At 41.9% G+C, this 25793-nt stretch overlaps 2 protein-coding genes across 11 annotated transcripts in view; one reads left to right on the top strand and one right to left on the bottom strand.

The window, feature by feature from the left end:
* Positions 1 to 20398, top strand: part of LOC111661531 (kinesin-like protein KIF13B) — a 39376-nt gene extending 18978 nt beyond the window's left edge. For 2 of the 7 annotated variants that reach the window (XM_087176229.1, XM_087176227.1), the window contains exons 14-38: positions 992 to 1232; positions 1350 to 1512; positions 1620 to 1766; positions 2123 to 2272; positions 3324 to 3452; positions 3957 to 4130; positions 4221 to 4378; positions 5372 to 5504; positions 5647 to 5790; positions 5896 to 5925; positions 6007 to 6106; positions 6798 to 6924; positions 7425 to 7480; positions 7570 to 7688; positions 7814 to 7990; positions 8091 to 8183; positions 9448 to 9600; positions 9979 to 10056; positions 10767 to 10823; positions 11622 to 11715; positions 12010 to 12119; positions 15547 to 15621; positions 16615 to 16680; positions 17493 to 18828; positions 18939 to 20398. In XM_087176229.1, coding sequence (XP_087032355.1) covers positions 992 to 1232; positions 1350 to 1512; positions 1620 to 1766; positions 2123 to 2272; positions 3324 to 3452; positions 3957 to 4130; positions 4221 to 4378; positions 5372 to 5504; positions 5647 to 5790; positions 5896 to 5925; positions 6007 to 6106; positions 6798 to 6924; positions 7425 to 7480; positions 7570 to 7688; positions 7814 to 7990; positions 8091 to 8183; positions 9448 to 9600; positions 9979 to 10056; positions 10767 to 10823; positions 11622 to 11715; positions 12010 to 12119; positions 15547 to 15621; positions 16615 to 16680; positions 17493 to 18828; positions 18939 to 19195 — 4367 coding nt within the window. In that variant the 3' untranslated portion in view covers positions 19196 to 20398. The remainder of the gene's footprint in view (positions 1 to 991; positions 1233 to 1349; positions 1513 to 1619; positions 1767 to 2122; positions 2273 to 3323; positions 3453 to 3956; positions 4131 to 4220; positions 4379 to 5371; positions 5505 to 5646; positions 5791 to 5895; positions 5926 to 6006; positions 6107 to 6797; positions 6925 to 7424; positions 7481 to 7569; positions 7689 to 7813; positions 7991 to 8090; positions 8184 to 9447; positions 9601 to 9978; positions 10057 to 10766; positions 10824 to 11621; positions 11716 to 12009; positions 12120 to 15546; positions 15622 to 16614; positions 16681 to 17492; positions 18829 to 18938) is intronic. The other 5 variants (XM_087176230.1, XM_023415141.2, XM_087176232.1 and 2 more) reach the window with 5 other exon arrangements.
* A 73-nt stretch (positions 20399 to 20471) lies between these two features.
* The window catches only part of hmbox1b (homeobox containing 1 b), a 20802-nt gene continuing 15480 nt past the window's right edge, over positions 20472 to 25793 (bottom strand). For all 4 annotated transcript variants that reach the window (XM_023415144.2, XM_087176235.1, XM_023415142.2 and 1 more), the window contains exon 10: positions 20472 to 25219. In XM_023415144.2, the coding sequence (XP_023270912.1) occupies positions 25076 to 25219 (144 nt within the window). In that variant the 3' untranslated portion in view covers positions 20472 to 25075. The remainder of the gene's footprint in view (positions 25220 to 25793) is intronic.

Below are 25793 nucleotides of genomic sequence, written 5' to 3'. Positions count from 1 at the left end.
GTCCAGACCACAAGATGGCATAAATGCTAAATACTGTAAATGTTTAGATTTGGTTTGCATGTTCTAAAAATAGTTTGAGATGTGGATGGAGATCTGTAAACAGAGTGTGAATCCTCCTGAAGAAACACACATACTCACACTGGCTATGCTAACATGCTAAGGTATAGCAGGTAGGATACTGACCATGTTCACCAGACATGTTAGCATGTGTGTTTATGTCAGCACTTCCTCATTGAAATGACATGACAATAAACAACAGGGCCTGTGTTCATAATAATGAATGAACATGTCACCCTGTGCTCCCTGTGTGAGGCTCACTCATGTGTTTTAAATAGTTTTTGGACGACAGTGGAGCTGTATGACACAGATGACTAAGATATCATTTATGTCTGATACACAGACAGTACTTATTAATAGGAGTCATTCATTTGTTCATTTTGTGAATCGAAGGAAAATGGAGAATAGCTTTATCCTTTAGTTTAACCGGGCCATGTCCATCAACTTTCTCCAAACAGCTTGAGTAGCATAATCCAAATATTTAGAGCCCGGATGATTCTGGTGTGGGGTCCACATGCTCAATATTTGGCCTGTAATCCTCTCTATCTTCCACAATGTTCTGGTTTGAGTAAAGAGTTCAGTGCTTTATCAGAGGACAGCGTTTGCCAAATTGGAGATAATGAGGTAAATATTGGACTTTTGGATCCACAGTCGGTGCAGTCCTGTGAAGCAGCTCCAGTTCATTTTTGAGGGGTGACTAAACAATGATAGAATTTTTATTTTAGGATGATCAGCGCGTTCAGATTTCACATGCTTCTCAGTGAAGCTTTCAAACACATGAGCCCCTAGACATGAATGTAGAAAGCTGGGTCATGCTGTTGAACTATAGATGCTAATATTTCATTTGATAAGAATAGAAAAACTTCTTCACACTCATTCTTCCTCTCTTCATCCATCCATCCATCACCTGGCGGCTCCTCCTCCTCCTCCTCAGACCCCTTACAGTCAGTGTTACAGACCTTGGAGAGGCAGCACGAGGAGGAGAAGCGCTGCGCCCTGGAGCGGCAGAGGCAGATGTATGAGCAGGAGTTGCAGCAGCTCCGCCAGAAACTCACCCCCGAGAAACCCTCCCACCTCCTGGATGCATCAGGTCTCCCGGTCGGTGCCTCTGCTGCTGCTGCTGCTGTAACGTCGCACGGCTCCCACAAGCGCATGCGACGGTGGAGTGAGGACAGGTGAGACAGGACAGCGTGATGCGTTTTTACTGACTCCTGTTGAGCGGTGTGTTCTTCGGACAGACAATCCAGATACTGTGTAGAACTTACCTGGTTGTGTCTGTTTTTGCGGTGCAGGGAGGCGATGATGACTCGCAGCCTGCGGCGTCTGAGGGAGCAGATAGTGCGAGCCAACCTGCTGGCTCAGGAGGCCGGCTTCATCGCAGAGGAGCTCAACAAGAGAACAGAGTACCTGGTCACTCTCCAGATACCTGCCAGCAACCTGGACGCCAACAGGAAGGTAGAGGGTGATCGTCTGGCACGCAGGAGATGATGACGATGATGATAATGACGATGTGTCTGAGGCCAACATGAATGTACCAACGCATTTTTCTCTCTCATCGATAGCGTGATGTGGTGCTGAGCGAGCCGGCCATCCAGGTCCGTCGTAAAGGTAAAGGGAAGCAGATCTGGGCTCTGGAGAAGATGGAGAACAGGCTGGTGGACATGAGGGAGCTCTACCAGGAGTGGAAGGACTTTGATGAAGACAACCCAGTGAGTGAAGCGTGATGGGAACACACGCAGACACCAGATTAATTAGTTACATATCATTAATCTGCAGAGACTTGACTTGTTTTTCACCTCTGCAGGTAAACAGAGGTGTCAGTTGATATCTGTCAGACTTTATCTGCTGGTTTCCCTCAGTGCCATTTTGCATTCCTTAATTGCTTAAATGTTAAATAGCAAAATAGGAAAACAACATGCAGGTAAAACAACATAAAACCTAGATTGTTAAAGAAAAATAATCTACAAATCAAGATTTTTCTAGCTCGGCTCCATACAGAGGAGCCTGAAGTCAAACAATGACGTTCATCCATCATCCTCACAGCTCCTCGTTTTCCCTGATCCAGGTGATGCGGTCTTATTTCAAACGAGCCGACCCGTTCTTCGATGAGCAGGAGAACCACAGTCTGATCGGAGTGGCCAACGTTTTCCTGGCCTGCCTGTTCTACGATGTCAAGCTGCAGTACGCGGTGCCCATCATCAACCAGAAGGGAGAGGTAGGAGCGTGGCGTGTGCAGTGGATAGGCTGCTGTTAGTTCATACATTCTGTAAAGTCGTAACGCTGCTTGTAGCCTGTTATGTTTGTTCATTTGCTTAAATACACCTGTTCTTTTAAATCCTGTCAGGCTGCAGATGACAATTTATTTTTATTGACCAATATATGAATTGCTCGGATAATAAATGAATCTATTTAAAGCTGCACTAGTCGTTATTTTCACACAGTTCCCCCTCAGCTCGACTGAGTGTTTTAGTATCTTTGAGCTCATTGTTTTGGTTTTATAGCTCTCAGTTTTATTGTTTTGGTTTAGTGTCAGTGCTCCCATCAGCCTCCCATCAGCCTCAGGCAGCTGTTTTCAGTGAAAATGCTGTAATAAACCTAGTGTGCACCAACTGCCCTGTCCCAAACAGCACGAAGTTAGCATTAAGCATCTGGAGCATCCAGCATCTTAGCCACATATTTCCCTCAGGAGTTGATCAGAATTAAGTTAGAAGGAGAGGGAATATTGAACTTCTTTAAAGTGGCCAGTAACACGACTCCAAATGGATGCTAACGCTGCCCCGTGTCTGCGGGTGGCAACTGTTCTCACAGCGAGTTCTCCTCATCACCAGAGAAGGTCACAAAACGTCTGTTGTGTTTGCAGGTTGTTTCTGCTGCAGCCAGTGTGATTAAAAAATGAGTTAATGCAGGTTTAAAGACAGAAATTTAGAAAATAAAACATAGCTAGAAATGGACCAAACATCTGTGAATGTAGGTTTAAGTTTACAAAATGTGAGAAGTTATGACAAATGGACAAACAGCCCCAAGTGATGTTTTAAAATTACTTATAAAAGGGGAGAAAAACAATCCAAGATCTACATATTGTAAAGCTGTAATCAGCAAATGCATGTAATATTTTGAACTCAGTGACTAAGACTAATATTGCATTTGGACACAAAACTAAATTAAAGAAAAGATGGAAAGAAAGAAAGACATACTGGCTTCCTGCCAAAGTGACTGTGTGTGTGTGTGTGTGTGTGTGTGTGTGTGTGTGTGTGTGTGTGTCTCAGGTGGCAGGTCGGCTGCACGTGGAGGTGTGGCGGGGCACAGAGGGCTCCGAGGAGGGGGGTCTGGGACGGTCTGACTCTCAGCTGAGCAACACGGACGCGGATCCACAGGAACGTAAATTAGACTGTGTGGTGAGTACATGAGGAGAACATGCACACGTCAGATTATCATATAATTTAGGTGGAAATGAGTCAGAGCCCCCCCACCTGGTAATCTGAATCATATATTCGCTCTCACTGACCCAGAAATCTTGATCTTATGTTCAGTGTAAGTGAGTGTAGCTTCAGCTGAAGGTTTTGCCGGTGGGAAAATAGCGTCAGATTAATAATGGATCTGGCAGACGGTCGGACTTTCTCCAGCTCACTGAAATGTTGCAGGTTTAATTAACTCTGGGTCAACTTTATACCATGGTTACCTATTGCTTCTGTTTTCTTATGATGAAATGAAATACAAAAACAAAGTCACGAGGTCTTTGCTACGAATTCTTACATATTGACCGAAGGCGCTTTTAAAAAGTATTACATGAGAGAGCCAAACAAAAGGTTTTCACGCACTCCCACCAATACACTTCTTCAGCTGAAAATAAACGATTCTGTCTTATTTCTGAGTGTGTTTCCTCCTCTTCTCTTTCTCAGGTGAAAATCCTCCAGGCCACCGGTCTTCCTCGCCACCTGTCCAACTTCGTCTTCTGCCAGTACCACTTCTGGGGGCAGGAGGAGCCTGTGTTCATCCCTCCAGAGGTGGTGCCCTCCAGCTCATCGTCCGCCTCTAGAGACCCTCAGTGCACCGTGGTGTTCGACAGCGCCAAGGTAAACACTCTGCACGGTAAAGAGCAAAATAAGGGAAACGATAAAACGGCAGATGTCAGTAAGAGAAGACATGAATCCCTGTCTCTGCAGGAGTTGTCTGTGCCAGTGTCAGATGACTTTGTGGAGTATTTGGCTGAGGGCGCCGTGGCCATTGAAGTGTACGGCCACAAACAGGCCAACCACCGCAGAAACCTGGCGCTGTGGGACCTCGGAGTAATTCAGGCCAAGACCAGGTCCCTCAGAGAGAGGTAGAGTATCACAAACACTCATCAAAATTCCTCCTGAAGGACACACACACACACACACACACAAACACAAAATACACAAAATACACTCATCACCTGGACAAGTATTCAGGTCCTGTAACTGTACCTGAAGGACAGATTTATACACAAGGACGGTGCACAGTGCAAATACATTCTGGATGTTTGTGATGCACGGCTACGATGATGACAGAATGTTTCATCCCGGCTTGAACCTTGAATGTAAATAAACTAAGTCTTAGTGAGGTTGTCCTTTTGTTGTTGCTCTGTGTTTTTACTCCAAACACTTTCCTGAGCTGTTACAAAACGAGGCCTTGTTATCATAAACCTTTTATCTTGTATAGAAACTGGAGGCGCTGTATCCATTAAATTGCATAGTTTTTTCTTTATGTCAGTTACTGTGTAAAAAATATTCGTACTGTTTGTTTTGTACCAACATGAATGACGGCGACTGAAAGCGACTTTGCTGCGCTGCTACACAAAAGAGAGTCAAAAATAAACCTCACTGTTTAAATTCATGACTGACAAAGTTCTTTTCTCACCGTAAAGTTTGGCTTCTTATTTTACTTGCTCTTAACAGTTGAATTTTTTTTGGTCATCTTAATAAGCCTTTATGAGACGGCGCCTGTAGAGATCACAGGGAATGAGAAGCAGAGAGATGAAACAAAGGTCTCCAGCTGGATCGGCATCGGCGGCGTCGCCGTTCGCGGTCGGCGTCTTAATCCCTGAACCACAGGGGGCCCCAGTTAATCTTACTTCAGATTTAGATCATGTCACTTATTATCTCTCGACATGGTGATGCCTGAGTGTTAACATGCAGTAAAGCATCAGAGCAAATGGCCAACTGGAAACACGTGAGTGGTAAAAGTGTCACAAAAACACCAGCGCCTAGAAAACTGAATACCACAGTATGCATCATAACATAAATAATGAAGGTTTTCTGCTCAGGTGTTGTGTTTTTCTGGGCTGTTCCTGCAGGTGGAGTGAGGTGACCCGTCGACTGGAGGTGTGGGTGCAGCTGATGGAGCTGAACGAGGCCGGAGAGTTCACAGCTGTGGAAGTTCTTCCTGCCAAAGACATCCGCACCGGAGGAATCTTCCAGCTCAGACAAGTACCGCGGATCTTTGTTTGTCTCGACATTTGAACGCTATTCATGGTTTATTAGTTTGAATAAAAACTCTGACGTTAGTTTCTGTTGTTATTCTGACTGAAAAGGAGAATGAATATCAACTGATGTGAATCTTTGCCTGCAGGGTCAGTCGCGTCGGGTGCAGGTGGAGGTGCGTTCGGTGCCTGACTCGGGCACCATGCCCCTCATCACCGCCTCCATCCTCTCTGTGTCCATCGGAGACGTCAAGGTCCGACAGATGCGTCTCTCCAGAAGCGAATCACAATGGGTGAGGAAGGAGAAAAAACCTGTTAGTCTGTTATATCGTTATCAGAAAGAAATTTGTCATAGGTAGCTCTTCTTTACTTTGTTTCTCTCTCAATTTAAATTTCAGGGTGGGGATGAAGAAATGGACAGCTATCAGGTCAGTACACGACCAGTACAGTAAACAGTAAAATCACAACTTCTAGGTCAGTACATCTGATGTGTGTGTGTGTGTGTGTAGGAGGTAGACCTGGAGAGGATGAGGGAGCAGTGGCTGCTCACTCTCACTCAGAGGCAGGAATATTTGGACCAGCAGCTGCAGAAGATCGTTTCCAAACCAGGTAAAACTGAAAAACAACATTCGGCTGTAAAAAAATTTGCATTTGTGAAAACAACTGTGACACGGAAAACAAAAATGATTGTTCGCACACATTTCCAGTCATGTATTTTCTAGTCGGCCTCCTTCCTCAAGTTGCTCAGTATAATTCAGCTTAACCGAGACTTAATTTTTACCTTCTCACGTGTATTTGCCAGTGAATGATTACAAGTGCTGCTTTGATTGATTCCTTTGTCATAACCAGCCGACGGTGATTCGCAGCTCGAATCAGTGTAACAACAAGGCTGAGGAGGGGGATGTGGTTGAATCAATATCACAACAGTAATAATATTTTTCTGTCGTTGATGTGGTGGGATACACCAAGTTCAAAAATCAGAAATAAGATAATTAATAATGATGTCAGTGTAATGATATAATCTGATATAACATGTTACATCAGATTAAACTTTTCACACGTCAAAAACAAATCTGAATAAATGATGTCATCATCTTGTTTGTTTCCAGTTACATTTTGTGTGAAGCCATTAATTTGAACAAAACTTTGCGACACAATATGATGACATCATCACAATTCAATTTCAATGAATGTCAAGAAATTATAATAAATATGGGTTTGATGATGGTTTGGCGGAGGCGTACAAACCGTGAGGCGATAACTCCCGTTGTCTCCTCCCCGCTCTGTTCCTACGCTGTAGATAAGTCGGAGGACGATGTTGAACGGGAGTCCCAGCTGCTCGAGTGTCGTCTGACTCTCACAGAAGAACGAAACGCTGTTCTGGTGCCGTCAGCTGGCAGCGGCATCCCTGGAGCACCAGCAGAGAGGTGTGTGTGTGTGATTATTCAGATTATTAGTTATTAACGTTTATTCTCCAGGAAAATCCAAGGTAAAAAACTAAACAACAAACACTACAGCTGATGATTCAGAAACTTTTTTCCACGGTGATTTTGTTAGCTGGTGTCAGTTGGAGTCTTCACACTGCAGCTACATAAACACCACATTTATACCTCCACCCTGCTGAGCCTCACACTCTGCTCTCTTATATAACTGCTCAAATTACAGCTAAATGCTTGACAGCCAATTATTAGTTGAAAGTCAAGTTTAGACAAAACCTTGACAACATTTTACTCTCTAACATTTTATCTAATGTCCCCACAGTCCTCTAATCAGCAGAGCCACTTAGCTGGATATTAAATACTTGCCGTGGCTGGAGGACAGCTGTTTTCTAACTGTGCCACTCAGGATAAGCCGAGGGAGCTGTCAGCCTCTCTGCTTCACGGACCGGGTGTATAGTCCGTGTAATGATGGTGCTGTTTCTCCACAGGGTTCCTGTCCCTGGAATGGAGACGCACATTCCTGTCCTGTTCCTGGATCTCAGTGGTATGTTGTTCTCACTGTCTTTTGTCGTCCCGATTCCTAATTTTGAGCTAATGAACTCACTCGTCTTCTGTCTCTGTTTTCCCCTCCAGCTGATGATTTCCAGTCCAGTCTCTCGGCCACGTTGGCTGGAGGGCTGGACGCGTTACTCAGTGGGGAGGATGACGACGAATTCTTTGACCTTCATATTGTTAAACACTTCGATCCCGAGGTAAGGAAAGTGTGTAGTCATAATCTTTCCTCTCTGAGAGGAATGAGATGCAGATAGTTGTTGAACTGGAAACAGGATGGGGGGGGGGATTATTCAGCCATTCATTTCCATGCTCTGTGGTCCAGGTGAAGGTGGAGGCGTCCTGGGACTCAACGGTCCACGAGTGCCCCCATCTGAGTCGCGTGGCATCGGCGGACCAGAGGGTTTACCTGACGATCCGCGTGGTGGTTCAGCTGAGCCACCCGGCCCACATGCAGCTGGTCCTCAGGAAGCGCATCTGCGTCAACGTCGCCGGGAAACAGGTAGGTGACACCCCCCCCCACCCCCACCCCCCGACGCCATGTTTGCTTTCTCCCATTCATAAGCAGATTAGTGAGATGTTGTTGTGGGTTTGTGCGGCAGGGTTTTGCCCAGAGTCTGCTGAAGAGGATGTCTCAGCGCAGCACCATCCCCGGCTGTGGGGTCACATTCGAAATCGTCTCCAACATCCCAGGGGTAAGAACCAGACCACAAAATCCACATTACATTTGTTTGTTTTTTTTATTGGACAAATGAATGAAGTCAGTAACTGTATTTAAAATAGAAACAAGCTCTGCTGACACTTGGCTGCAAAACAGGACACACTACAACTCGGCTGATTGGTTAACAAATTGTCTTGTCATGTAAAGTTGTTATTGTCATGTCAGAATGTCATGAGAATAAAATGGTTGCCTAGAAAATGAATCTATAAATCATCAGTTTTCCTACTTTAAGCCTATACAGCAAACCCTCATTAAGCCCATTCAACAGTGTTGTGCTGAGGCATTAAGTCACTGGTTGATGATCATACTGTAGGTGACGTCCATCTTTGCTTGTCCCAGGTGAAAGATGATGAATATCAAGATGTTAATAAGGCGCCACACGGAGACTGGCTTTAAACAAGTTTCCATTTCTACAAAATTGTACAAAAATGAACTGCAACATGTTTGTTTTTAATCTGGCATCATAAATATAAAGGTCCCATATTGTATAGAGTGAGATTTCCATGTGTTGTTTGATTATAGATCAGGTCTAGGTTCTATATTAATACAGTGAAAGATTCAAAGCGCTCAGTCCACAGAGAAATGCACACAGCCTGTATTCAGAAACTGAGCCTTATAACGAGCCGTCAGGACTTCTGTAACTTTGTGATGTCACAACAGAGCAGTCACTGCTCTCACCAGCAGCACCAAACCTGGTTTTTGGTTCTTAAAACCACAAATAAATCTTCTCATGGGTGAACACTTCAAATAAAACACTGTGAAGTATAAAATATGGACCTTTTGATGTATTGTTTTTATAGAAATAACAGAAATATAAACCTCAACTTCAACCACAGATTGTATTTTTGTGCAGCTGGGATTTTCCTTCTTTGTTACACACAATTGTTGGATAATTAACTCTGATGTGTCACATCCTCAGGTCTTTGTTTTCTAAATAAGAGACTGGAGTTTTATCCTCTGCTGTCAGAAGTCTGCTGGTTAGAGGCTGGATCTCAGTTCACTGTAGTGCTTTATTTTGCTATAATTACATTTCCACTGCAGTGATTTCATGAGAGTGGTCTGTGATAAAACCTTAACTGTACTTGAGGATTTTCCCAAGGAAGCTAAATATTTAGGAAGGTGGTCATGTGAGAAACGGGATAATGTAAAAGTCATTATCATAAATAAAAACCAGTCGAGAGTTGGCACTGAGCAGATGAGTACCCAGGCCGTTACAGTCTGTATCCCTGCTCTCACAGGACATCCATGGTCCGGAGGACAGGGAGATGCTGGCCAGGCTGGCTGCCAGCGCTGAGGACGACCAGTCAGCTGACAGTGAGGCGGCTATAGAGAAATACCTCCGCAGCGTCCTGGCTGTGGAGAATATCCTCACACTGGACCGGCTCAGACAGGTCGGGAAATCATTTTGTATTGTCATTGTCATTTAGCTCATGCAGATGACCTACAGGTCTGACAAGTCACTTAATAATCTGTGCTCCCTTGATTGATGTTTCTCTGACGCATGAGCACATTAAATCCTCATTGTCTTTCCCACAATTTGTGCAGTTTGGAAAATGTCATCCAGAACCAGAACCCAGACATTTTCCTTCCATCCTGCCAAATGTAGAGATAATTAATCCACATAATATAAAGCATCCAAATAAAAAAAACAAAGTGACAACTCTGTCCATAAATCACACAGCTGAAAATCTTCTATGTGTGTGTTTGTGTGTGTGTTTGTGTGTGTGTGTGTGTGTGTGTTGTGTGTGTGTGTGTGTGTGTGTGTGTAGGAGGTGGCTGTGAGGGAACAGCTGGCAGTCAGAGGGAAACCTCCCAGACGCTGCCTGAGCTCTCCAAACATCAACCGGGTAAGTTTGATTTCTCCTCTAACGATCCCGCTCCAAACACTAAAGGGTTAGTTCAGGTTTGTTTTCGCGTCAGGTGGCGGCGATCTATTCACAGGTGGTGACATTGATGGGACATTAATGCACTTGGCAGATTCTGCGGACAGAGAGATTTCCAAATGAGCTGGCGTGTGGTCAGACAGAATCCAAAAGCGGCAGATGGGTTCAGTTAACTGAGACACAACAGGATGTAAAATGTTTAGGATATTTCCAGTGTCCTTTCAGATCTCTCTGTATCATGGAGCTGCTTTGTCTTTTAATAGTAACTCCTAGAGATGCTAGAAGGGCGGTGCTGGTAGCTGAGCTGCTGTCCGCCCGTCCAGTGTTGAAGTCTGTTTCCCCTTCAAATAGATTTTCTTGTGCTGTTGTCCTGCAGGTGTAGGGTCAGGGCGAAGGTGAGGTTGTGTTTCCCGCCTCACAGAGATAACTGCTGTGGGTGGGGGTTAGGTCGGCCGGAGTTTAAGCACTTAAGAAGAAAACTACAGGTAGGAGTAAGAGGAAACGCAAAGTGACGGGGAAACAGACTTTAACACAACACCGGCCTCTTTCCTCTACTGCTAACCACAATGTGCAGTAACTCACCTGTGGTTTGTTTGTGTTCTGGGGCTCAGGTATTGTTGTTGACTTGCTGGTAACCTGTTTCACTAACACCATGGTTCTAACCCTCTAACCAGCTGTCAACTAGCAGCCTGGATCTCTACTCCTCCTCTCATCACCTCAGTGACTTCAATGTGAGTCGTGTTTACTAACCTCCTCCATTAATATCTGTTTATTTATCATTTCTTATAGTCTCACGCTGGAATTTTTCTGTTTATGCCATTTCTTTTTACTCGTTAGCAAGACTACACCAATAATACAGAAAATATGACTCCTGTTTAAATCATACAGGTCCGTGTAGCTCGAAATGCTTAAGTGGCTTATAGTAACAGCACAAATATAAACAGTATTTGGAGACTAGTGCAGATGAAAAGCAGAAATGCTGAAAATGAAATAAGAATAATAAAATAAAGGCAATAAAACAAGAATATAATAAAATAAATAATTAGATAAATACTAGATAATGGCCTTAAAACATTATTATTACAAACAAGAAGCAAGCAAGAAACATACATATTACAAAAATATATTTTATATAGTTTTGTGCGCTTGCTTTTATTGTGAAATCCTGAAGAATTTTACCTTTCCATAAGGAGCGTGGTTGATAAAGTTAGTTAAAATGAATGGGTAACGGATTGAAATATAAAGGTAAAAGTAGGCAGTAAGTGATTGTAATCGATAAATGGTTAAAATAACTTAAAATAATGGATAAAAGGTTGAAATCGATGGATACCCAGTTTAAATATTTGGCTCAAAGTAGAAGCGAAACAGCAAAAAACTTAAAAGTAGTGTGTAAATGGTTGAAATAGCTAAAAAAAAATGGATAAATAGTTGAAGTAGCTGCTGTAGAGGATGTCGGTCAGTGACACACTGTGTGTGTGTGTGTGTGTGTGTGTGTGTGTGTGTGTGTGTGTGTGTGTGTGTGTGTACAGGGCTGGCAGAGCCACCAGGACCTTTCTGTGGCGCCTCCTCCATCCAGACGCACGCTGCCCAGTTCCATGTCCCAGAGCCTGAACCCAGAAACAGGTACAACCGATAAAACCTTTATCTTCTAATGGACTCTTTCTCTGGCTTTGAATCATCTTCCCCTTTTTTTTTTGTCTGCCTTTGATGTCATTAGCTCTATTTTTGATGCTTCAGCCTGAGGCCAACTATATCTGTCCTTTTGCTCTGGATCTTAATTTGGCACTTGTTTTCCTCTTCGCTAACACTTTTCTCAATCTTTCTCCCTCCTGCCTCAAAAACTTCCATCTTTTTCTGCTTTCCTTCCTCCTCCTCTTCTTCTCCTCTTTACTCCGTCCTCACTATCCGTACATTCAGGCTTTGCTGCATCTTATCTCCCTCCAGTGAAGGCCGTACCCAAGCTGCTGAAGTCACTGCTTCCTGGTGGGAAGGAAGACGGCAGAGAGCAGACAGCTGTCCATCAGCAGGTACACTCACCATGCTTTTGGATTTATTCTTGTACTCTGCTCGCTCGTCTTATCTGGGATTTTAAGTTTATATGCATCACTGCAGCCTGAATCTAAATATCCCAAGTCAAGTCCTATTTCTTCCGTTGCCATGGAAACAGAGACCACGTAGATGTGAACACATAATAAACAGATAAAGTGTGTAAATGCCTCAGTGCCCAAGATAAGTGGCTTTCAGAAGTTTGCACAAATAGAGACGATAAACTTGGTCATAAACAAGGAGGACAGACAGTGTGCTTTTGTGTCGACCTCATGTCATGTGTTTAAGGTTTGAGGCAGGACTCAAGAAAATATCCAGACACACTTTACATACTTTAATGTGTCGTAGATTTAATTGTAAATGGATAAAATTGCCATTTTGCCCGATCAAACTACATGTTTGGCCCCTAATTACCAATAAACTGAAATCTCCCATTTACAAAAGCATTCAGATCTTTAATTCAGTATTTTGTAGAGAAAAGCCATGACGATGCCACCGCCTTGCTTCGCTGTAGGGATGGTATTATCCAGGTGATGAGCAGCGCCTGTTGCTTTGCCACACATAATGTTTGGATTCATCAGACCAGAGAATCTTTTTCCTCTTTCTCCAAACTCTTTAGTGGACTGTCATATGCATTTCACTCAAAGTTGCCTGTATGGCCAACTCTATGAAGAGTCCATGTTTTCACTTTGTCATTATGGATAACTGAGTCTAGATTTATGGGCCAAAATGGTAATTTTATCCGTTTTAAAGTCAAATCTACAACACAATAAACAACACAAAAAGTGAAGAGGTCTGAATACTTTCTGAAGTGAAGTGTATTTACCAAACATCTGTCCTTCATTTAAGTGGTGTTTGAAGTTGTTTCTAGTCAGTCAAGCAAACAGCAGTAAAAATACAAAACATTACAGTCATCTACACATTTACAACTGAAAGTCTGTGTTAAAAACTGGAGCTATAGAGTTGGAAGAGATGAGAAAGATTCCCATTTTTATGACCCTGAACGGCTCAAGACTGTTGTATGATAGCAGAGAGATCGCTGCATTCATTTGTCTCTCTCTTGCATCTTACTGCTAGAAGACGCCTTCAAGGCCTCATTTTGTTGAGTCCCTTTTTTTTCAAACACCTGAACTCAACGTTGCAATGAGTTAATCAATGAATAAAGTATTCCTGCAGAGTCTGGTCTCATCTACAAACAGAACAGTCCATCAGTATGAAAAGGCTAAAACTACCTCCTTTTTATTTCACTGAGAACATACTGTAAGTTTCACTGCAGCATTGTTAGTAACAGTTTTAATGAATAACAGTCACTGTGCTGTTTTGGCAGTGTCTGTTTTTCACAGAAAACAGTTTAAATGTTACAGTAATGAGCTTAAACCTGAAGTCTTCCAGGCTTTGTTAAGAATAAAATGACCTGTTATTCTGAGTCCTGTTATTATATGAATCAAAACCAGGTTAGCTGAGCACTGAAATGATATTATCAGCGACTACAGTACAATTGCAGTCTGTGTCTTCTGAGTGATGGACCTGCTGTATGATGTTTGTGATCAGAGCAGACGCTCTAAAAACATCCCCTGCTGAGTCAGGAGCACACTGTGTGTAGAGGAGGGTTAATTAGGAGCAGGTGAACCTCGCCGTCCTGACGTGTGTCGCCCCCGCTCCTTCACCACCTCCTCATCCACTGATCTCCAATCATGCGCCATCGAGACTCGGGAGTCTGCAGCTTTTTCGCTGCAGCCAAACACCGCAGCGTCTGATTTGACTGATTAGCACCTTGAGCTGTGTAAAGAAGCTAATTAGGGAAATCATGTGCCATGGTGTTTGGTTGGAATGAAAACCCGTCGGGCCTTGTTGGTGCATTGTTTGAGGTCATTGCCCTAATTAGTGCTCTTTCCACCGCGCCTGCCACAGATGTTTACAAAGGTCATTACACAAACAAAATCCTCCATTATTGCATTATTGTGGAGGAGAGATTGATGAAAAACCATCAGTACAGTGGCCAGGTTTATTTTATAAATCCCACTTAACAAGTTCTTAACATGTCTGGTGACATGAGTGAACTGCAGCTTAAATGTGCCAGACTGTATTAAGGCTGGATACCACTCTGTATTAACTGCTGCCATGTAAAAACCCAATGACTGATCGGAGCGTTACAGGAAACAGTGAACAAATCTCTTCGACAGCAGACTAAGGCCGCGGTTGAAAAGCTGTATTTCCTTAGGAGGGTTCCTAACTGAGTACGAGATGACCCGGATGTATCCACGCTGCAGCCATGATAAGAGCTGGTCCACTTCTCTAAGTGATAAGGAAAGGAGCTTCAGTGCTTCCTATCTTATCTCCTTTACCCTAGGAAACACTTGACCTTCCTTTACTTAAGGAACCTCGAAAATGGTGTCCCACAATTCCTAATTAGTTACTAAATCATTAAAAATGAATTTCCTCTACTTAACAAATAGATAGAAAAAGGTCAAAACTCTAATATATAGAAGAATATATATATATATATATAGAATATAATTAAATCTGGTCCTTACTGCTCCTCACTCAACTCTTTCTACTTGTATATTTCTTTCTTTATCTTATTTCAACATATCAGTTGTGTTTGTTTTGTGTTTGTGGGTAGGAAAGGAGTATTTATCGTCCATGTGTTATTAATAAAGCTGGTCCTTCACATCTTTCCTTGACCTCATGACGTTATCCATCGGCGTAGAAGAAAAGTGATGAGAAAAGGAGATTATTTTGAGTTTTCCTTGGAGCAGCCTCCGAGTCAAGACAGAAATGAGGACCTGAAACACGACTTATTTAATTTGATTTGAGACATTTAAGTGTCAAGTTCTGAATTCTTCCTGAAACATATTGTGTTTAATTATGGCTAACGCTCAGCTAACACTATTAAAGGACAAAGCTTGTGTTATTCTCTAACCAAAACCAACACTATTTTATTTTCTCAGCACTCTCTGACTTCTCCGCTCTGTCTGGCGCTCAGCCTCAAGCCCATTCATTCCTGCTGGAGACATAAATCTTACAAAAAAGAAAGGTCATAAATATATTGTTTAATGTTTTCAGCGAATGTTACTCAAGCAGGAATAAAAGGCTCATTTACTGGGGACTGTTTTCAGCTGCAGTGTAACACACATTTGGTGCTCTACTGAGTATTTTCTGGCACCAGGATTGTGCATGTAGTGGAACACAGCGCCCATGTTTATGGTTAATGAAGGAACATGTCACGCAGTGCAACAGCCTGGCTCAGTGATGTGTTTTTAATTATTCATGCGTTGGCTAGTTTTTTTATTTGTTTTTTTTTTGTGATCCTACAGTGAAAAAAAATCTGTATCTCCCCATATCAAAATAGATTTGGAGGAGTCAGACTTCCTGGTGCCTCTAACGTGTTGTGTTGACCCTTTACAGGTTCACTATCCTGAGCCAGAGAGAGTTAGGATAAATGTGTTTGACCTGCTCTCTGACGGCAGACCCGCGGCCCATGTACGTCGTCGTTCTGCTCAGGGCTGAAATCCAACATGACCCGAATCAAACCGCTTTATTCTGATGAGCGGAGTCTGGAGAATTAAGTTTCATTTCCCTCAGAGCGTGATGTCAGGGATGCATGAGAGACTAACAATGATCCTGATTAATATTCCACGACTGTGTGTGTTAAGCACACAGTCGAACAATTGTCTTAATTTATTGAATATCTTAAGATATAAGATGTTTGTTTTTTTTCTATTACCCTCTTCAAAAACAAAGAATGCTTAAGAAAGCAAATCACACAACATTCAATCAGCTGACAGATCATATTGAGTGTTAAAGAGGTAATTTGAATACTGAATAGGGATAAATGATAATGGGTGCAATTATAATTATGGTGCAATTATCCTGATTGTTTTACCAGTTTATCATGATTATCTGTCTGAGTGATTTGATGAACAAATATTTTTATTACACTTTCTGACTGCTGATTACTAACATAAATGAAATGTTTTTTTTTTTTCATTTTTAATACATTATTATACCAAACTGATTATTCGCAATTATAGAACATGTCTGTGCAGTAATAATATACTGAAATTAATGGCCAGTTGGCATAGTTAAGTTATTTTAGTTTAGTATTCTTCAGGGCTGCAAGAGGGAGCAGTACAGAATGATGTTCAGCCTACAGTATCTGTCTTCTCGTTAGAGTCATAGATTAAGTTCTTCTCCCCACTGGCTCTATTTCTGTTTTACTGTCACACTGAAGCCTAAGATTTATAATTCCTTCACAGTAGCTAATCATCACCTCACACACACTGTATAATGACCAGGTTTGGAAACCTGCAGGCTTATACTAACATCTAATCTTCTGGTTGAAACACACTGACGTGACACGGACTCGCTCGTGATTGCATCTTGAAATCTCCTTGACAACCTCTGAGTGCGAACACAACAGATTGTTTTATGTGAAATGACGTTAACTTCTTTTGAATTGCCTCCCTGTCGCAGAGCTTGCCTCGCATCATGGTGCAGTCGGCCAGTGTTGAAGAGGGCATGAGCCAACATCAGCAGCCAGTAAGTTCTCCAATCACAGACAGTGTAACACGCATCTATATCTACCTGGAATACATGGGTGGAAAGTAGTTTTTGGAATATGGTTTGCTCTTCTTTGTCTGACATTTGTGGGTGTGGCCACATCCTGCTCCCTCTCAACATTGGTCTTAAATGTAAAAATGTGTTTTTTCCCAGAAGGAGCTACTGCATTCATATAATCATGGCTTAACTTGGGGAAAACCTCCACACGCAATTACAAACACTTTCCTATTCTGTTCTGTTGTTCATGGTGCAAAGACTGAGACTGGTAACTTATTCTACATACAGCTAAAGAACTGTGATAATTTCAATTGGCTTCTTGGTAGGGTTTCTTATTAAGAGGGAGGGGTTCTCGCTGGGGAAATTATTTTCGTACTTGTTGTTATTGTGTAACATTATGTTGTCTTCACAGGTTTGTAGAAATTACTTTAAAGCTTCTCAATCACTATTTTTTATATTGATAAAGGTTCAAAAGACCATGTGAAATTTGATGTGGTTATGACCCCACAAAGAATTATCACCAAACTGTTCTCTTACCACAACTTCGCAACCTACAACCTAAAATTTCCCGTATTTTCAAACCTAAATGTTGACGGGTATGGCCAAAACATTTGCCAGGTGGGCAGAGACAAACCCCAAATTAATGCTAACAACAAACAATAAAAGATAGGCTTGAGTCTATTGCAATGTTGCTGTTGAAAGACAGACTTTGGAAAGAGCTGACATTTGAGACAGGAATTCAGCCTTTTGCTGTATTTTGGGTCACTAGCACTGTTGCCATGGTCCTCCCACAGGTTCCTATTGAGGATATCCAAACAGAGATCCGCAGATCCATGCCTCTCCCACCGCCAATCATCCCAGAAATGGAAGAATCCACCCCCAGCCCGGTGAGCGAAGCATCCAGCGGATACATATCGACCAGCATATCCACAGCAACACTGTCAGATGTCTACACATTGAGCTGGGACCTGCCTCAGTCATCCGCCTTTGAGATGGTGCCCGATGAAGAGGAAGAGGACTATAAAGTGGCACAATCTTACACTTACCCTGAATCTTTTCTTGCGCACCAATCCGAGCCTCAGGAGCAATTGCAGGTTGTGAACGACAAAGCAGCTGCAGAGAGCACTGAGTTGCCAACGTCAAAACCATATAATACTCCATCAGATTTAAATCTGAGTCAAGAAGAACCAAATCCATCTCCATCTCCATCAGCCCAGTTGAATGATCAAGGAGAGTCGGATTCAGTTACAGAATCAGACTTTCCAGGGCAGAAACAAAAGCAAGACTCCTCAATTGACCAGATTGGATTAGACAAGTCAGAACCACTGAAAGATTCAGTGGTAGTACATGAGAATGAAACTGAACTGGCAGAATTACCACAAACAGACCACTCCAAATCAGAGACCCCTATGACAGAGGAACTGGAGCTAGCTCCCACAGACTGGACAGAAGCTGAAAGGTCACTCCTTGACGAAACACAACCTTCTGCACAAGAAGGTCAAAGTCAACTGGAATCGATGGAGCCACAGCCTCAGCAGCCCAAACAAGACGCGGCAACTTTTGACAGTGCTCAAGATCCAAACCTGATTCAATCTTTGTCTGAGGACAAACCTGCTCCAGAACCACCTGGAGACTCAGTTCTTCAAGATTCATCAAAGGATCAATCAACTTGTGAGGCCTCCACCTTGACCTCATCCTCAGCAACAGATAAGGTCCAACAGGAATCGCCTGCCGATGCATCTACGAAAGCTCCCACAGCTCCCACTCCTGTGTCCAGCATTCAGCCTTCCAAACCGGCTGCCTCAGCGGCCAACCCCTTCAAGATCCAGAAAGTAAAATCTTCGGACCTCAAGTCCTTTCATCCCATTCTGGGTGAGGAGGAGGCCGGGCATGTGGACTGGACCAGCAGCCTAGGATCAGGACTCAACCTCTCTGTGCCAATGGAAAGTCTGGAAATCATCTCTGACTCTGAGGAAGGAGACGCAACTGCTACTACTGTTCTTCCTGACTGGTTGAAAGAAGGGGAGTTCGTAACTGTGGGAACCAATAAGAGTGGTACTGTGCGATATGTGGGACCCACAGATTTTGCAAAGGGCACCTGGGTGGGAGTGGAACTGGAGGTACCAGCAGGTGAGTAGAACAAACCTGTCAATAATTTTACCTCATTCTTTATGAACATTTTATGTTGTTCAATCACCAGTCTTTCTCTCTTTGACGAGCCTTTGTTGATCTTTCTCTAGGAAAGAATGATGGCTCGGTCGGCGGTAAGCACTACTTCCACTGTAACCCTGGGTATGGGGTGCTGGTAAGGCCCAACAGAGTGACCCGCGGTGGTGCCAAACGCCGTCGCCAGCAGCAACAGCAAAAACGCCGTAGTGCCAACCTTTCTGGGTCCAGCCCGAACCTGGCAGCCCTTACCGCTCTGGCCAAAGGTGAGGCCGGTGGGGCATCAGCCAGTCGCAGCAGAGGAGAGAACCGCAAGTCCTGGAACACTTGAGAGGCTCGGTATCTGCTAAATGGCTAATTGGTAGATACCCACTCTGACTTCAATCAGCAGCTGGTTGATGCGATTATCGGGTAAGTTTTCAGAGAGAAAAAGACATCAGTGTTTAATATGGGCAGATTTACAACAGACTTCACAGTATCTGGTCCTTTACTACTATAAGTTTTGGCAATACAAGATGAGTCACCTCAGGCTCCTCCATTGGGACTGGGAACCCATCAGATGTTTATCGTCTGTTAAGGAATTGTATAAGTATTACTCTTACTTCATAGAAATATTGAATGTCTCATAAGAAAATGTGAAGGTTTTTAGGTATCTACATGGTAATGTCTTGTAATTAATTTCATTTTAAACGGTGGATGTTTTGTTTTAGAGTGTATTTATTCCAGTGGCATTAGATAACAATCAAAGAACTGCCTCAAAATCAGCACATTTTTCTTTTCTTTTAACGTGTTATGCTACTTGCCAGGCAAAAGTATATTTGCTTGGGGGTAAAATATAAAAAAATATCAAATTCACTGGATTACACTGGATGACTCCAAAGGCTGCAAAACACCTTCATGTGCTCATATTTCTACTGCAAGGATACTATGCAGCTGTATGTTTGGATAGACTTCTAAGTCTCATAACTTGCTTCATACCTGTTTTTAAATTGTTTCTTGTGCCTTAAAATACAATGACTACTACTCAGCAAATGTGCCTTAGTGATACACCACCAAATTCTGTTTTGTTGGTAGGTTGAAAACTGGTCACTAACTGTTTAAGAAGCGTATTTTAGCTCTTGATTGTGTATTTGTCCTGTTTTACCAACTTGCAAAATCTACTGAAAGTTTGCTGCATTTCTTTTTTTAAATCAGTGTACGACCAAGTGAGTGTGTGTGAAGATTGATTGGGAGTGACTTCATTTTAAAAAATTTGTTTTGCTAGCGAGTTAATGAATTATGTGTTTGGGAGCCTTGTGATTTGTACATAAGGATATTTGAGGGATTTTGTTTGTCGTATTGCATTTAGTATTAATTTGTCAGGTAAATAAGATATTTTATACATATGCATTCACGTTGATCATTTTGACAAATTGGATGCTTATTTATTTAAAGATGACGACAAGATATTGTTGGAAATGAAAAGCAAAAATCTTTTTCTTTTTTTCTTTTTTTTTTAAATCAATGTTGAATAAATTTCACTCTGCTCATGTCAGTCAATGTGTGATGTGATATTTGCATAGAAATTGAATATTTGTAACCAACAAGATAGTAAACGCAGAGAAAAATCTCATTGATATAGCTTTATTCTCTTGTACATTATATATATCATACTAAAATAAACACAAGTTAAAAAAATGAACAAAGAAACTGTACAAAAAAATGTATATATACTACATCTTAATTACAGAACAGTCTACTGTCCAAAAAAGGCACTAAATTCTGAAATGGGCAATACAGTAATTTTGAACATAACTAGATTGGAGATTGATACAACAGCATTCAGTCCTCTTTTTCAGAGCTATATTGTGATGAAGTGGATGGTGTTTCACTGGGGACACAAAAGGACATGTAGACATGTTGACCCTGACACACCACAAGAGGACACCCCTTTTTAGAGTAAGCACCACCACTGGAGTATGCACAACATCGGGTGGGGAAAGCCAGTTTGTTTTTGTTTTTTTTCTTTTAAAGATTAATCTGTTTCCATTTTTCTCCTGGAAAAGCACAGAATCTTTACTTCTTGAGCACCTGAGGGTTCTTTCTTCCATCCCATAAACATTTCTGTCAAGGTTGAACTCTCACATAAAATACTGCTGGATTAGAACTTGTACTTGCTAACTGGGCCGTGGCATCCTCTCAAAACACGAAGGCAATTCATTTTAAAAGTGAGAGAAAAATCTTTAAATGCACTCTTTGTAGTCTTTTCCTTCCACGCACCACTTGTTTCACTATTTCTAAACATACAATATTATTTGTATGGGGGAGAGATTGTCACACCAAACTCCATAGGAAAAAACCTTTCAGGAGAAAATAGTGTTTCATCAACATACAATCTTACTACTTGGCAGGTGAGTAGTGTGACTCAATTCTCAAAGGAATAGTTAAAATTTTGATTTTGGTGTCAGAAGCCAAACCTGTGGTAAGTTTAACAGTTCCAGATATGGAACACGTTTCATCAAACTGCGAAACCCAAACGCAATTTTATTGCGTTTCTGATTACTTCAATAGTAGTACAATGGAACTCTGCATTGTATTTTATACAAAGCTACATAGAGTCAATATCTAGGAATAAATACTCTGATTTGAGTATTTTATCAATTATGCACCTGTGTTTGCAAAAAGGAAGTCAATGTTAAAATGCTAGATTTCCCTATGAAGTTTGGTGTGACATTTTGTGGAGAGAACAGCACATAGTGGGGCGGCTTTGATTTAGTATGATATGGTGTCTGATGCAGCTGTACTGAAATGTTTTTTCACACCAGCCCCTTTATCTTATATTGGACGTTTTTCTTTTCAAAGGAAGGCTCGGGGAGGGAAGGTTACATTTCAAGCTTAGTCAACAGCAATAATTAATTTTCATAAGGTGCATAATTTTCGTCTTTCACAAAATAGCTTACTAGCTCAGACACAAACGGGGAGACTGTTGCTCAGTCAAATAAAGGATGACACAAAAGAAAATAAAAACGGTTTAAATGATAATAGAAAAATAAGTCAGGAGAAATTAAAAGGCATGAATAACAATAAAAGCACGTTTCATTTCAAAACATAAGTCATTCTTTTTTTTTTTTTTACATTACCATAAAAAATGAGTATAAATACATATTGTTTTTATCTTTCAACCCTTTCTTTTTGAAACGCAGGTCCCAGTACTGAGTAACTGTATCACGGCTTCACACATCTGGAAGCGGTAGAATTAAATAGAGTTTTACTAGACTAGAGCCCAGGGCTGGAAGCTATTCTACTAGCAGGATCCAGATACCAGGTTGTTTGACACTAGAGTCTAAGACAAATTAAAACATGAGGACTTGCATGAGGTTCACTTCTCAGAGTTCCTTGTTAACTGCTTTTTTTAAATCCTGCTTTGTAGAATATTTTCCCAGTTCTCCAAAATCATCACTAAGGCAGGGGTTCCTTTTAAAGAAATAATCTGACATGTATGGAAATATGCTTATTTGCTTTTTTTTTGCCAAATTTTTGTTGGAAAGATCAATGCCACTCTCGAGTTAGTACGGTATATGTGAAGCTAAAGCCCAGAGACTGTTAGCTTAGCATAGCACAAAGATTGGAAGCTAACTAGTCTCTCTCGAAAGCTAAAAAGAGAGAAACCCACCTACTGCCACCTTTACAGCTCATTAATTATCACTGTATATGAAAAAGTGAATTGTAAAAACAACAAATTGTGGTTTTTCAGGGATTAAGCTAAATGTTAAGCTAGAGCCAGGAGATAGCATAGTTTAGCATAAAGACTGGAAGGAGAAGAAAACACCTGGCCTCCCTCTGTCCAAAGGTTATATCTGCTTACTAGTACTTAAAAAGTTTACTAATTGTGCAAGTATAAAAAGGGCACAGGAAGTTACTGTGCATGACCACAATTTTTTTTAGCATGTAAACCCACAAATAAATCTTATTCATTCTTAAACTGACATTTGTACTGGTTTAATAAAACAAAATACAACATGTTAATTAGTCAGCTATACAATATGTTTTAACCTTTGGACAGATCCAGGCTAGCTGTTTCCACCTGCTTACAGTCTTTGCGCTAAGCTGAGCTAACCTAAGCTAACGGTCTCCTGGCTCTAGCTTCAAATTTAGCGTACACACATGCGAGTGGCCTCAATCCTCGTATCTAACTCTTGACAAAAAAAAAAAAGACTAAGCGTATTTCCCAAAATATTCAAACTATTTTTTTTTTCTTCCTCACCCTTAAATAAAATTTGAAGACATCAGTCTTGGACTAACAAAGCGCTAATACTTGACATATAGTGAGCCCCTGATAACAAGGCTTACACATCATTTAATCTCTGTTTATGACTTTACAATGACCTTCAGTCAAAGATAGTTTTGGAAAATTTCCACTCAGGGCACACAAAAAAAAAAAATAAAAAAAAATAGTGGATAATCATTTCCCATATCACCACTTTAAGTGTCTTTGTTTCTGATTCCCTTCAAAGTGGTGCTTTGACCACTGAGGCTTTACAGGTGTAATAAAAACAGAGAACGCCTCAGAAGTTATTCTGATATACTCTAAACAATTTCCAGTGTGGATTTAGTCTAATTTGATACCACTGATATTAAAAAAATCTTCTGAAAGCACATTCTTTAGGCTATTATAAAGAGGCAGCGTCACAGAACAAGTAGTAAATAGCTTAGGGGTATTTTATCATTATGTCTGACTGCTAATACCGATCTTCACCGACACAGGCCTGCTGTAGTGTCAAGCCCACATACGCCGCCACACCGGCTTGAGAGGCATTCACTGAACATGAGAAAACAACTACACATGCCAAAGGAGTTAGTAGAAATCGCTTTGGATGAATGTGAACACCATTTTCAGATCAGTCTTAGCTTAGCCTCTTAGCCTTTTCGCTCCAAGCATCTTTTCCTTTGGCATGGATGACAACAAAGCACAATTCCCCTTATTAGATAGCTTAAGTTTGCTTGATTATCACATTGACCCTAAACTGATTCTCATAGCCTCGAGTACTTAACAATAGCGTCACCGGGAAGCTAAATACCAAGGCAAAATGATTGTATATCCAGTCGCCATTTTGGGCTAAAAACATAGAGCCAAATGCGTTAAGTAAAATCACTGCTGCTGTTGGATATAAACCTTAAAATATATCAGTTTTTTTTTTTTTTTTTTAATGCGTACTAAAAAGTTTATTGTTTCCTTGTGAGGAAATAAACTTTAAAAACCTGCTGTATACGGGAAAAAGTAAAGGTGGCTGTCTGTAGGAAATTAAGGCTACGTCTTTTCAGAGGTTTTCATCCAACAGCAGCGCTACTGTAGGAAAACAAAAGGCCATTCCACTGAGGGAATGTTAACTATAGAGGGTGAAGACAGTGACTGGACAGCTCTGTCTGCCGATATGATCCTTTCTGACAGCCTCTGTGCCTGAGAGGGAGAGAAGGAAACTCTCTCCATCCATCTTTCCCAAGACGATGGCTGGAGGCTGCTCTTTCCATGAATTGCACAATGAAGGAGGTGAATTTTGAGGGGTGGGTAGGTAGGTAAGTAGGTAGGTAGGTAGGTAGGTACCACACCATGAGGTGAGTGTGACTGAGAACCATAAGAACCATATATATATATATTATATATACAGTACACGTTATTTTTCTGAGGTTGACGTTGAGGTGAGATAGACTGAGGATCGGCTCAGACAACCAGGCTGGAGAGGGAAGGGAGAGGGGGAGTTAGGAAGAGGAGAGGAGAGAGAAGAGGTATCCTGTGAGGAGAGAACGTATTGAGGGAAGAGAGGGGGGAGTTCCCGGGAGACACAATCCCAGACAAGAGCCACCATTTTAGGCGGTTAAAGGCCTGGATTTCCCCCCTTTTCTTCTCTCCATGGAACATTTTCACAGAGATCAGAGGACATATAGTGACCCATTTCTGCAAGCTGTGTCAATATATTGGGTAGGTGGGGGTGGTGGGTAATTACTGTTTACATGGACTTTATGGAGGGAGGGAAGCCGAGAGAGAAGGAACTGTTGGCGGCGGGGGGGGGGGGACAGATTCTGAAGGTTTACTAAGTAGCATTATTTTAGTCTCTTTTTTTTTTTTAGCCCCCCCCCACCTCCATTTCCCACCTTTTCTACTCCTCCTTCCATTTCTCCTCCCGACTCTTGTCACTTCTCTCGGCTGCTTCCTCCATCCCAGGTCCTGTGCAGTTCATTCGTCCTCCAGGGACTCCGTCTTGATGTCGTTGGGGACCCCTCCGGTTCTGGACAGGGCCAGGATGGTGTGGTTGACGGCGGCCATCTCCACAGCGAGAGAGATGGGGTCCTGGTGCTCGTTGTGCGCTGCGCTGTCATCCTGACACAGAGGAGGACAGAGAGCAACAGCGCTGGTTTAAAATGAGTCCAGTTCCAGGAAGTATATAAAACAAATAGGAAGTCTGCCTCCTGTATACGGGACGTTCATTATCCACTGGACTTGAACTGCTTCAATTTCATTAAAAACTAGAAACAGAGTATTCCAAAAAGCTTTGACTGGTAGTGCATGTAACCATCCAGTCTATATTTAAGACCCTTTTACAGGTTCTTCTTTTAGCTTAATGAATAATGTTAGCTTCGTTAGCTAGCCGATAAAATTTGTAACGGACAGGCTACGAATGAAAAGCTGCTTTCATCTATCGCTGTCTGAAATCAAGGAGCCTCTGTTTGAAAAACTCCTAAGGTAAATCTGCCACCTTTATGACTTATTTGTCAAGTGTAGCAACAGTAACTAAGGGGCGTGGTGATTCTTTGAATGTACCTGCAAGGTGCTGTGGATCAAGAGAGTAAATCAACCAGACAACATCTGCTGCAGTGTGGGTTTTTTTTTTTTACGATCTGGTTTAAAATTTGTGAAAGCAAATTATCTTGGAAATTACAAACAAAGAAAATCA

The sequence above is a fragment of the Seriola lalandi genome, unplaced genomic scaffold (assembly GCF_002814215.2).
Source record: "Seriola lalandi dorsalis isolate HSWRI2012SDOR001 ecotype SW California unplaced genomic scaffold, Sedor1 jcf7180002054544, whole genome shotgun sequence".
Taxonomy (NCBI): Eukaryota; Metazoa; Chordata; class Actinopteri; order Carangiformes; family Carangidae; genus Seriola; species Seriola lalandi.
This window is presented reverse-complemented; position numbering and strand designations above follow the sequence as displayed.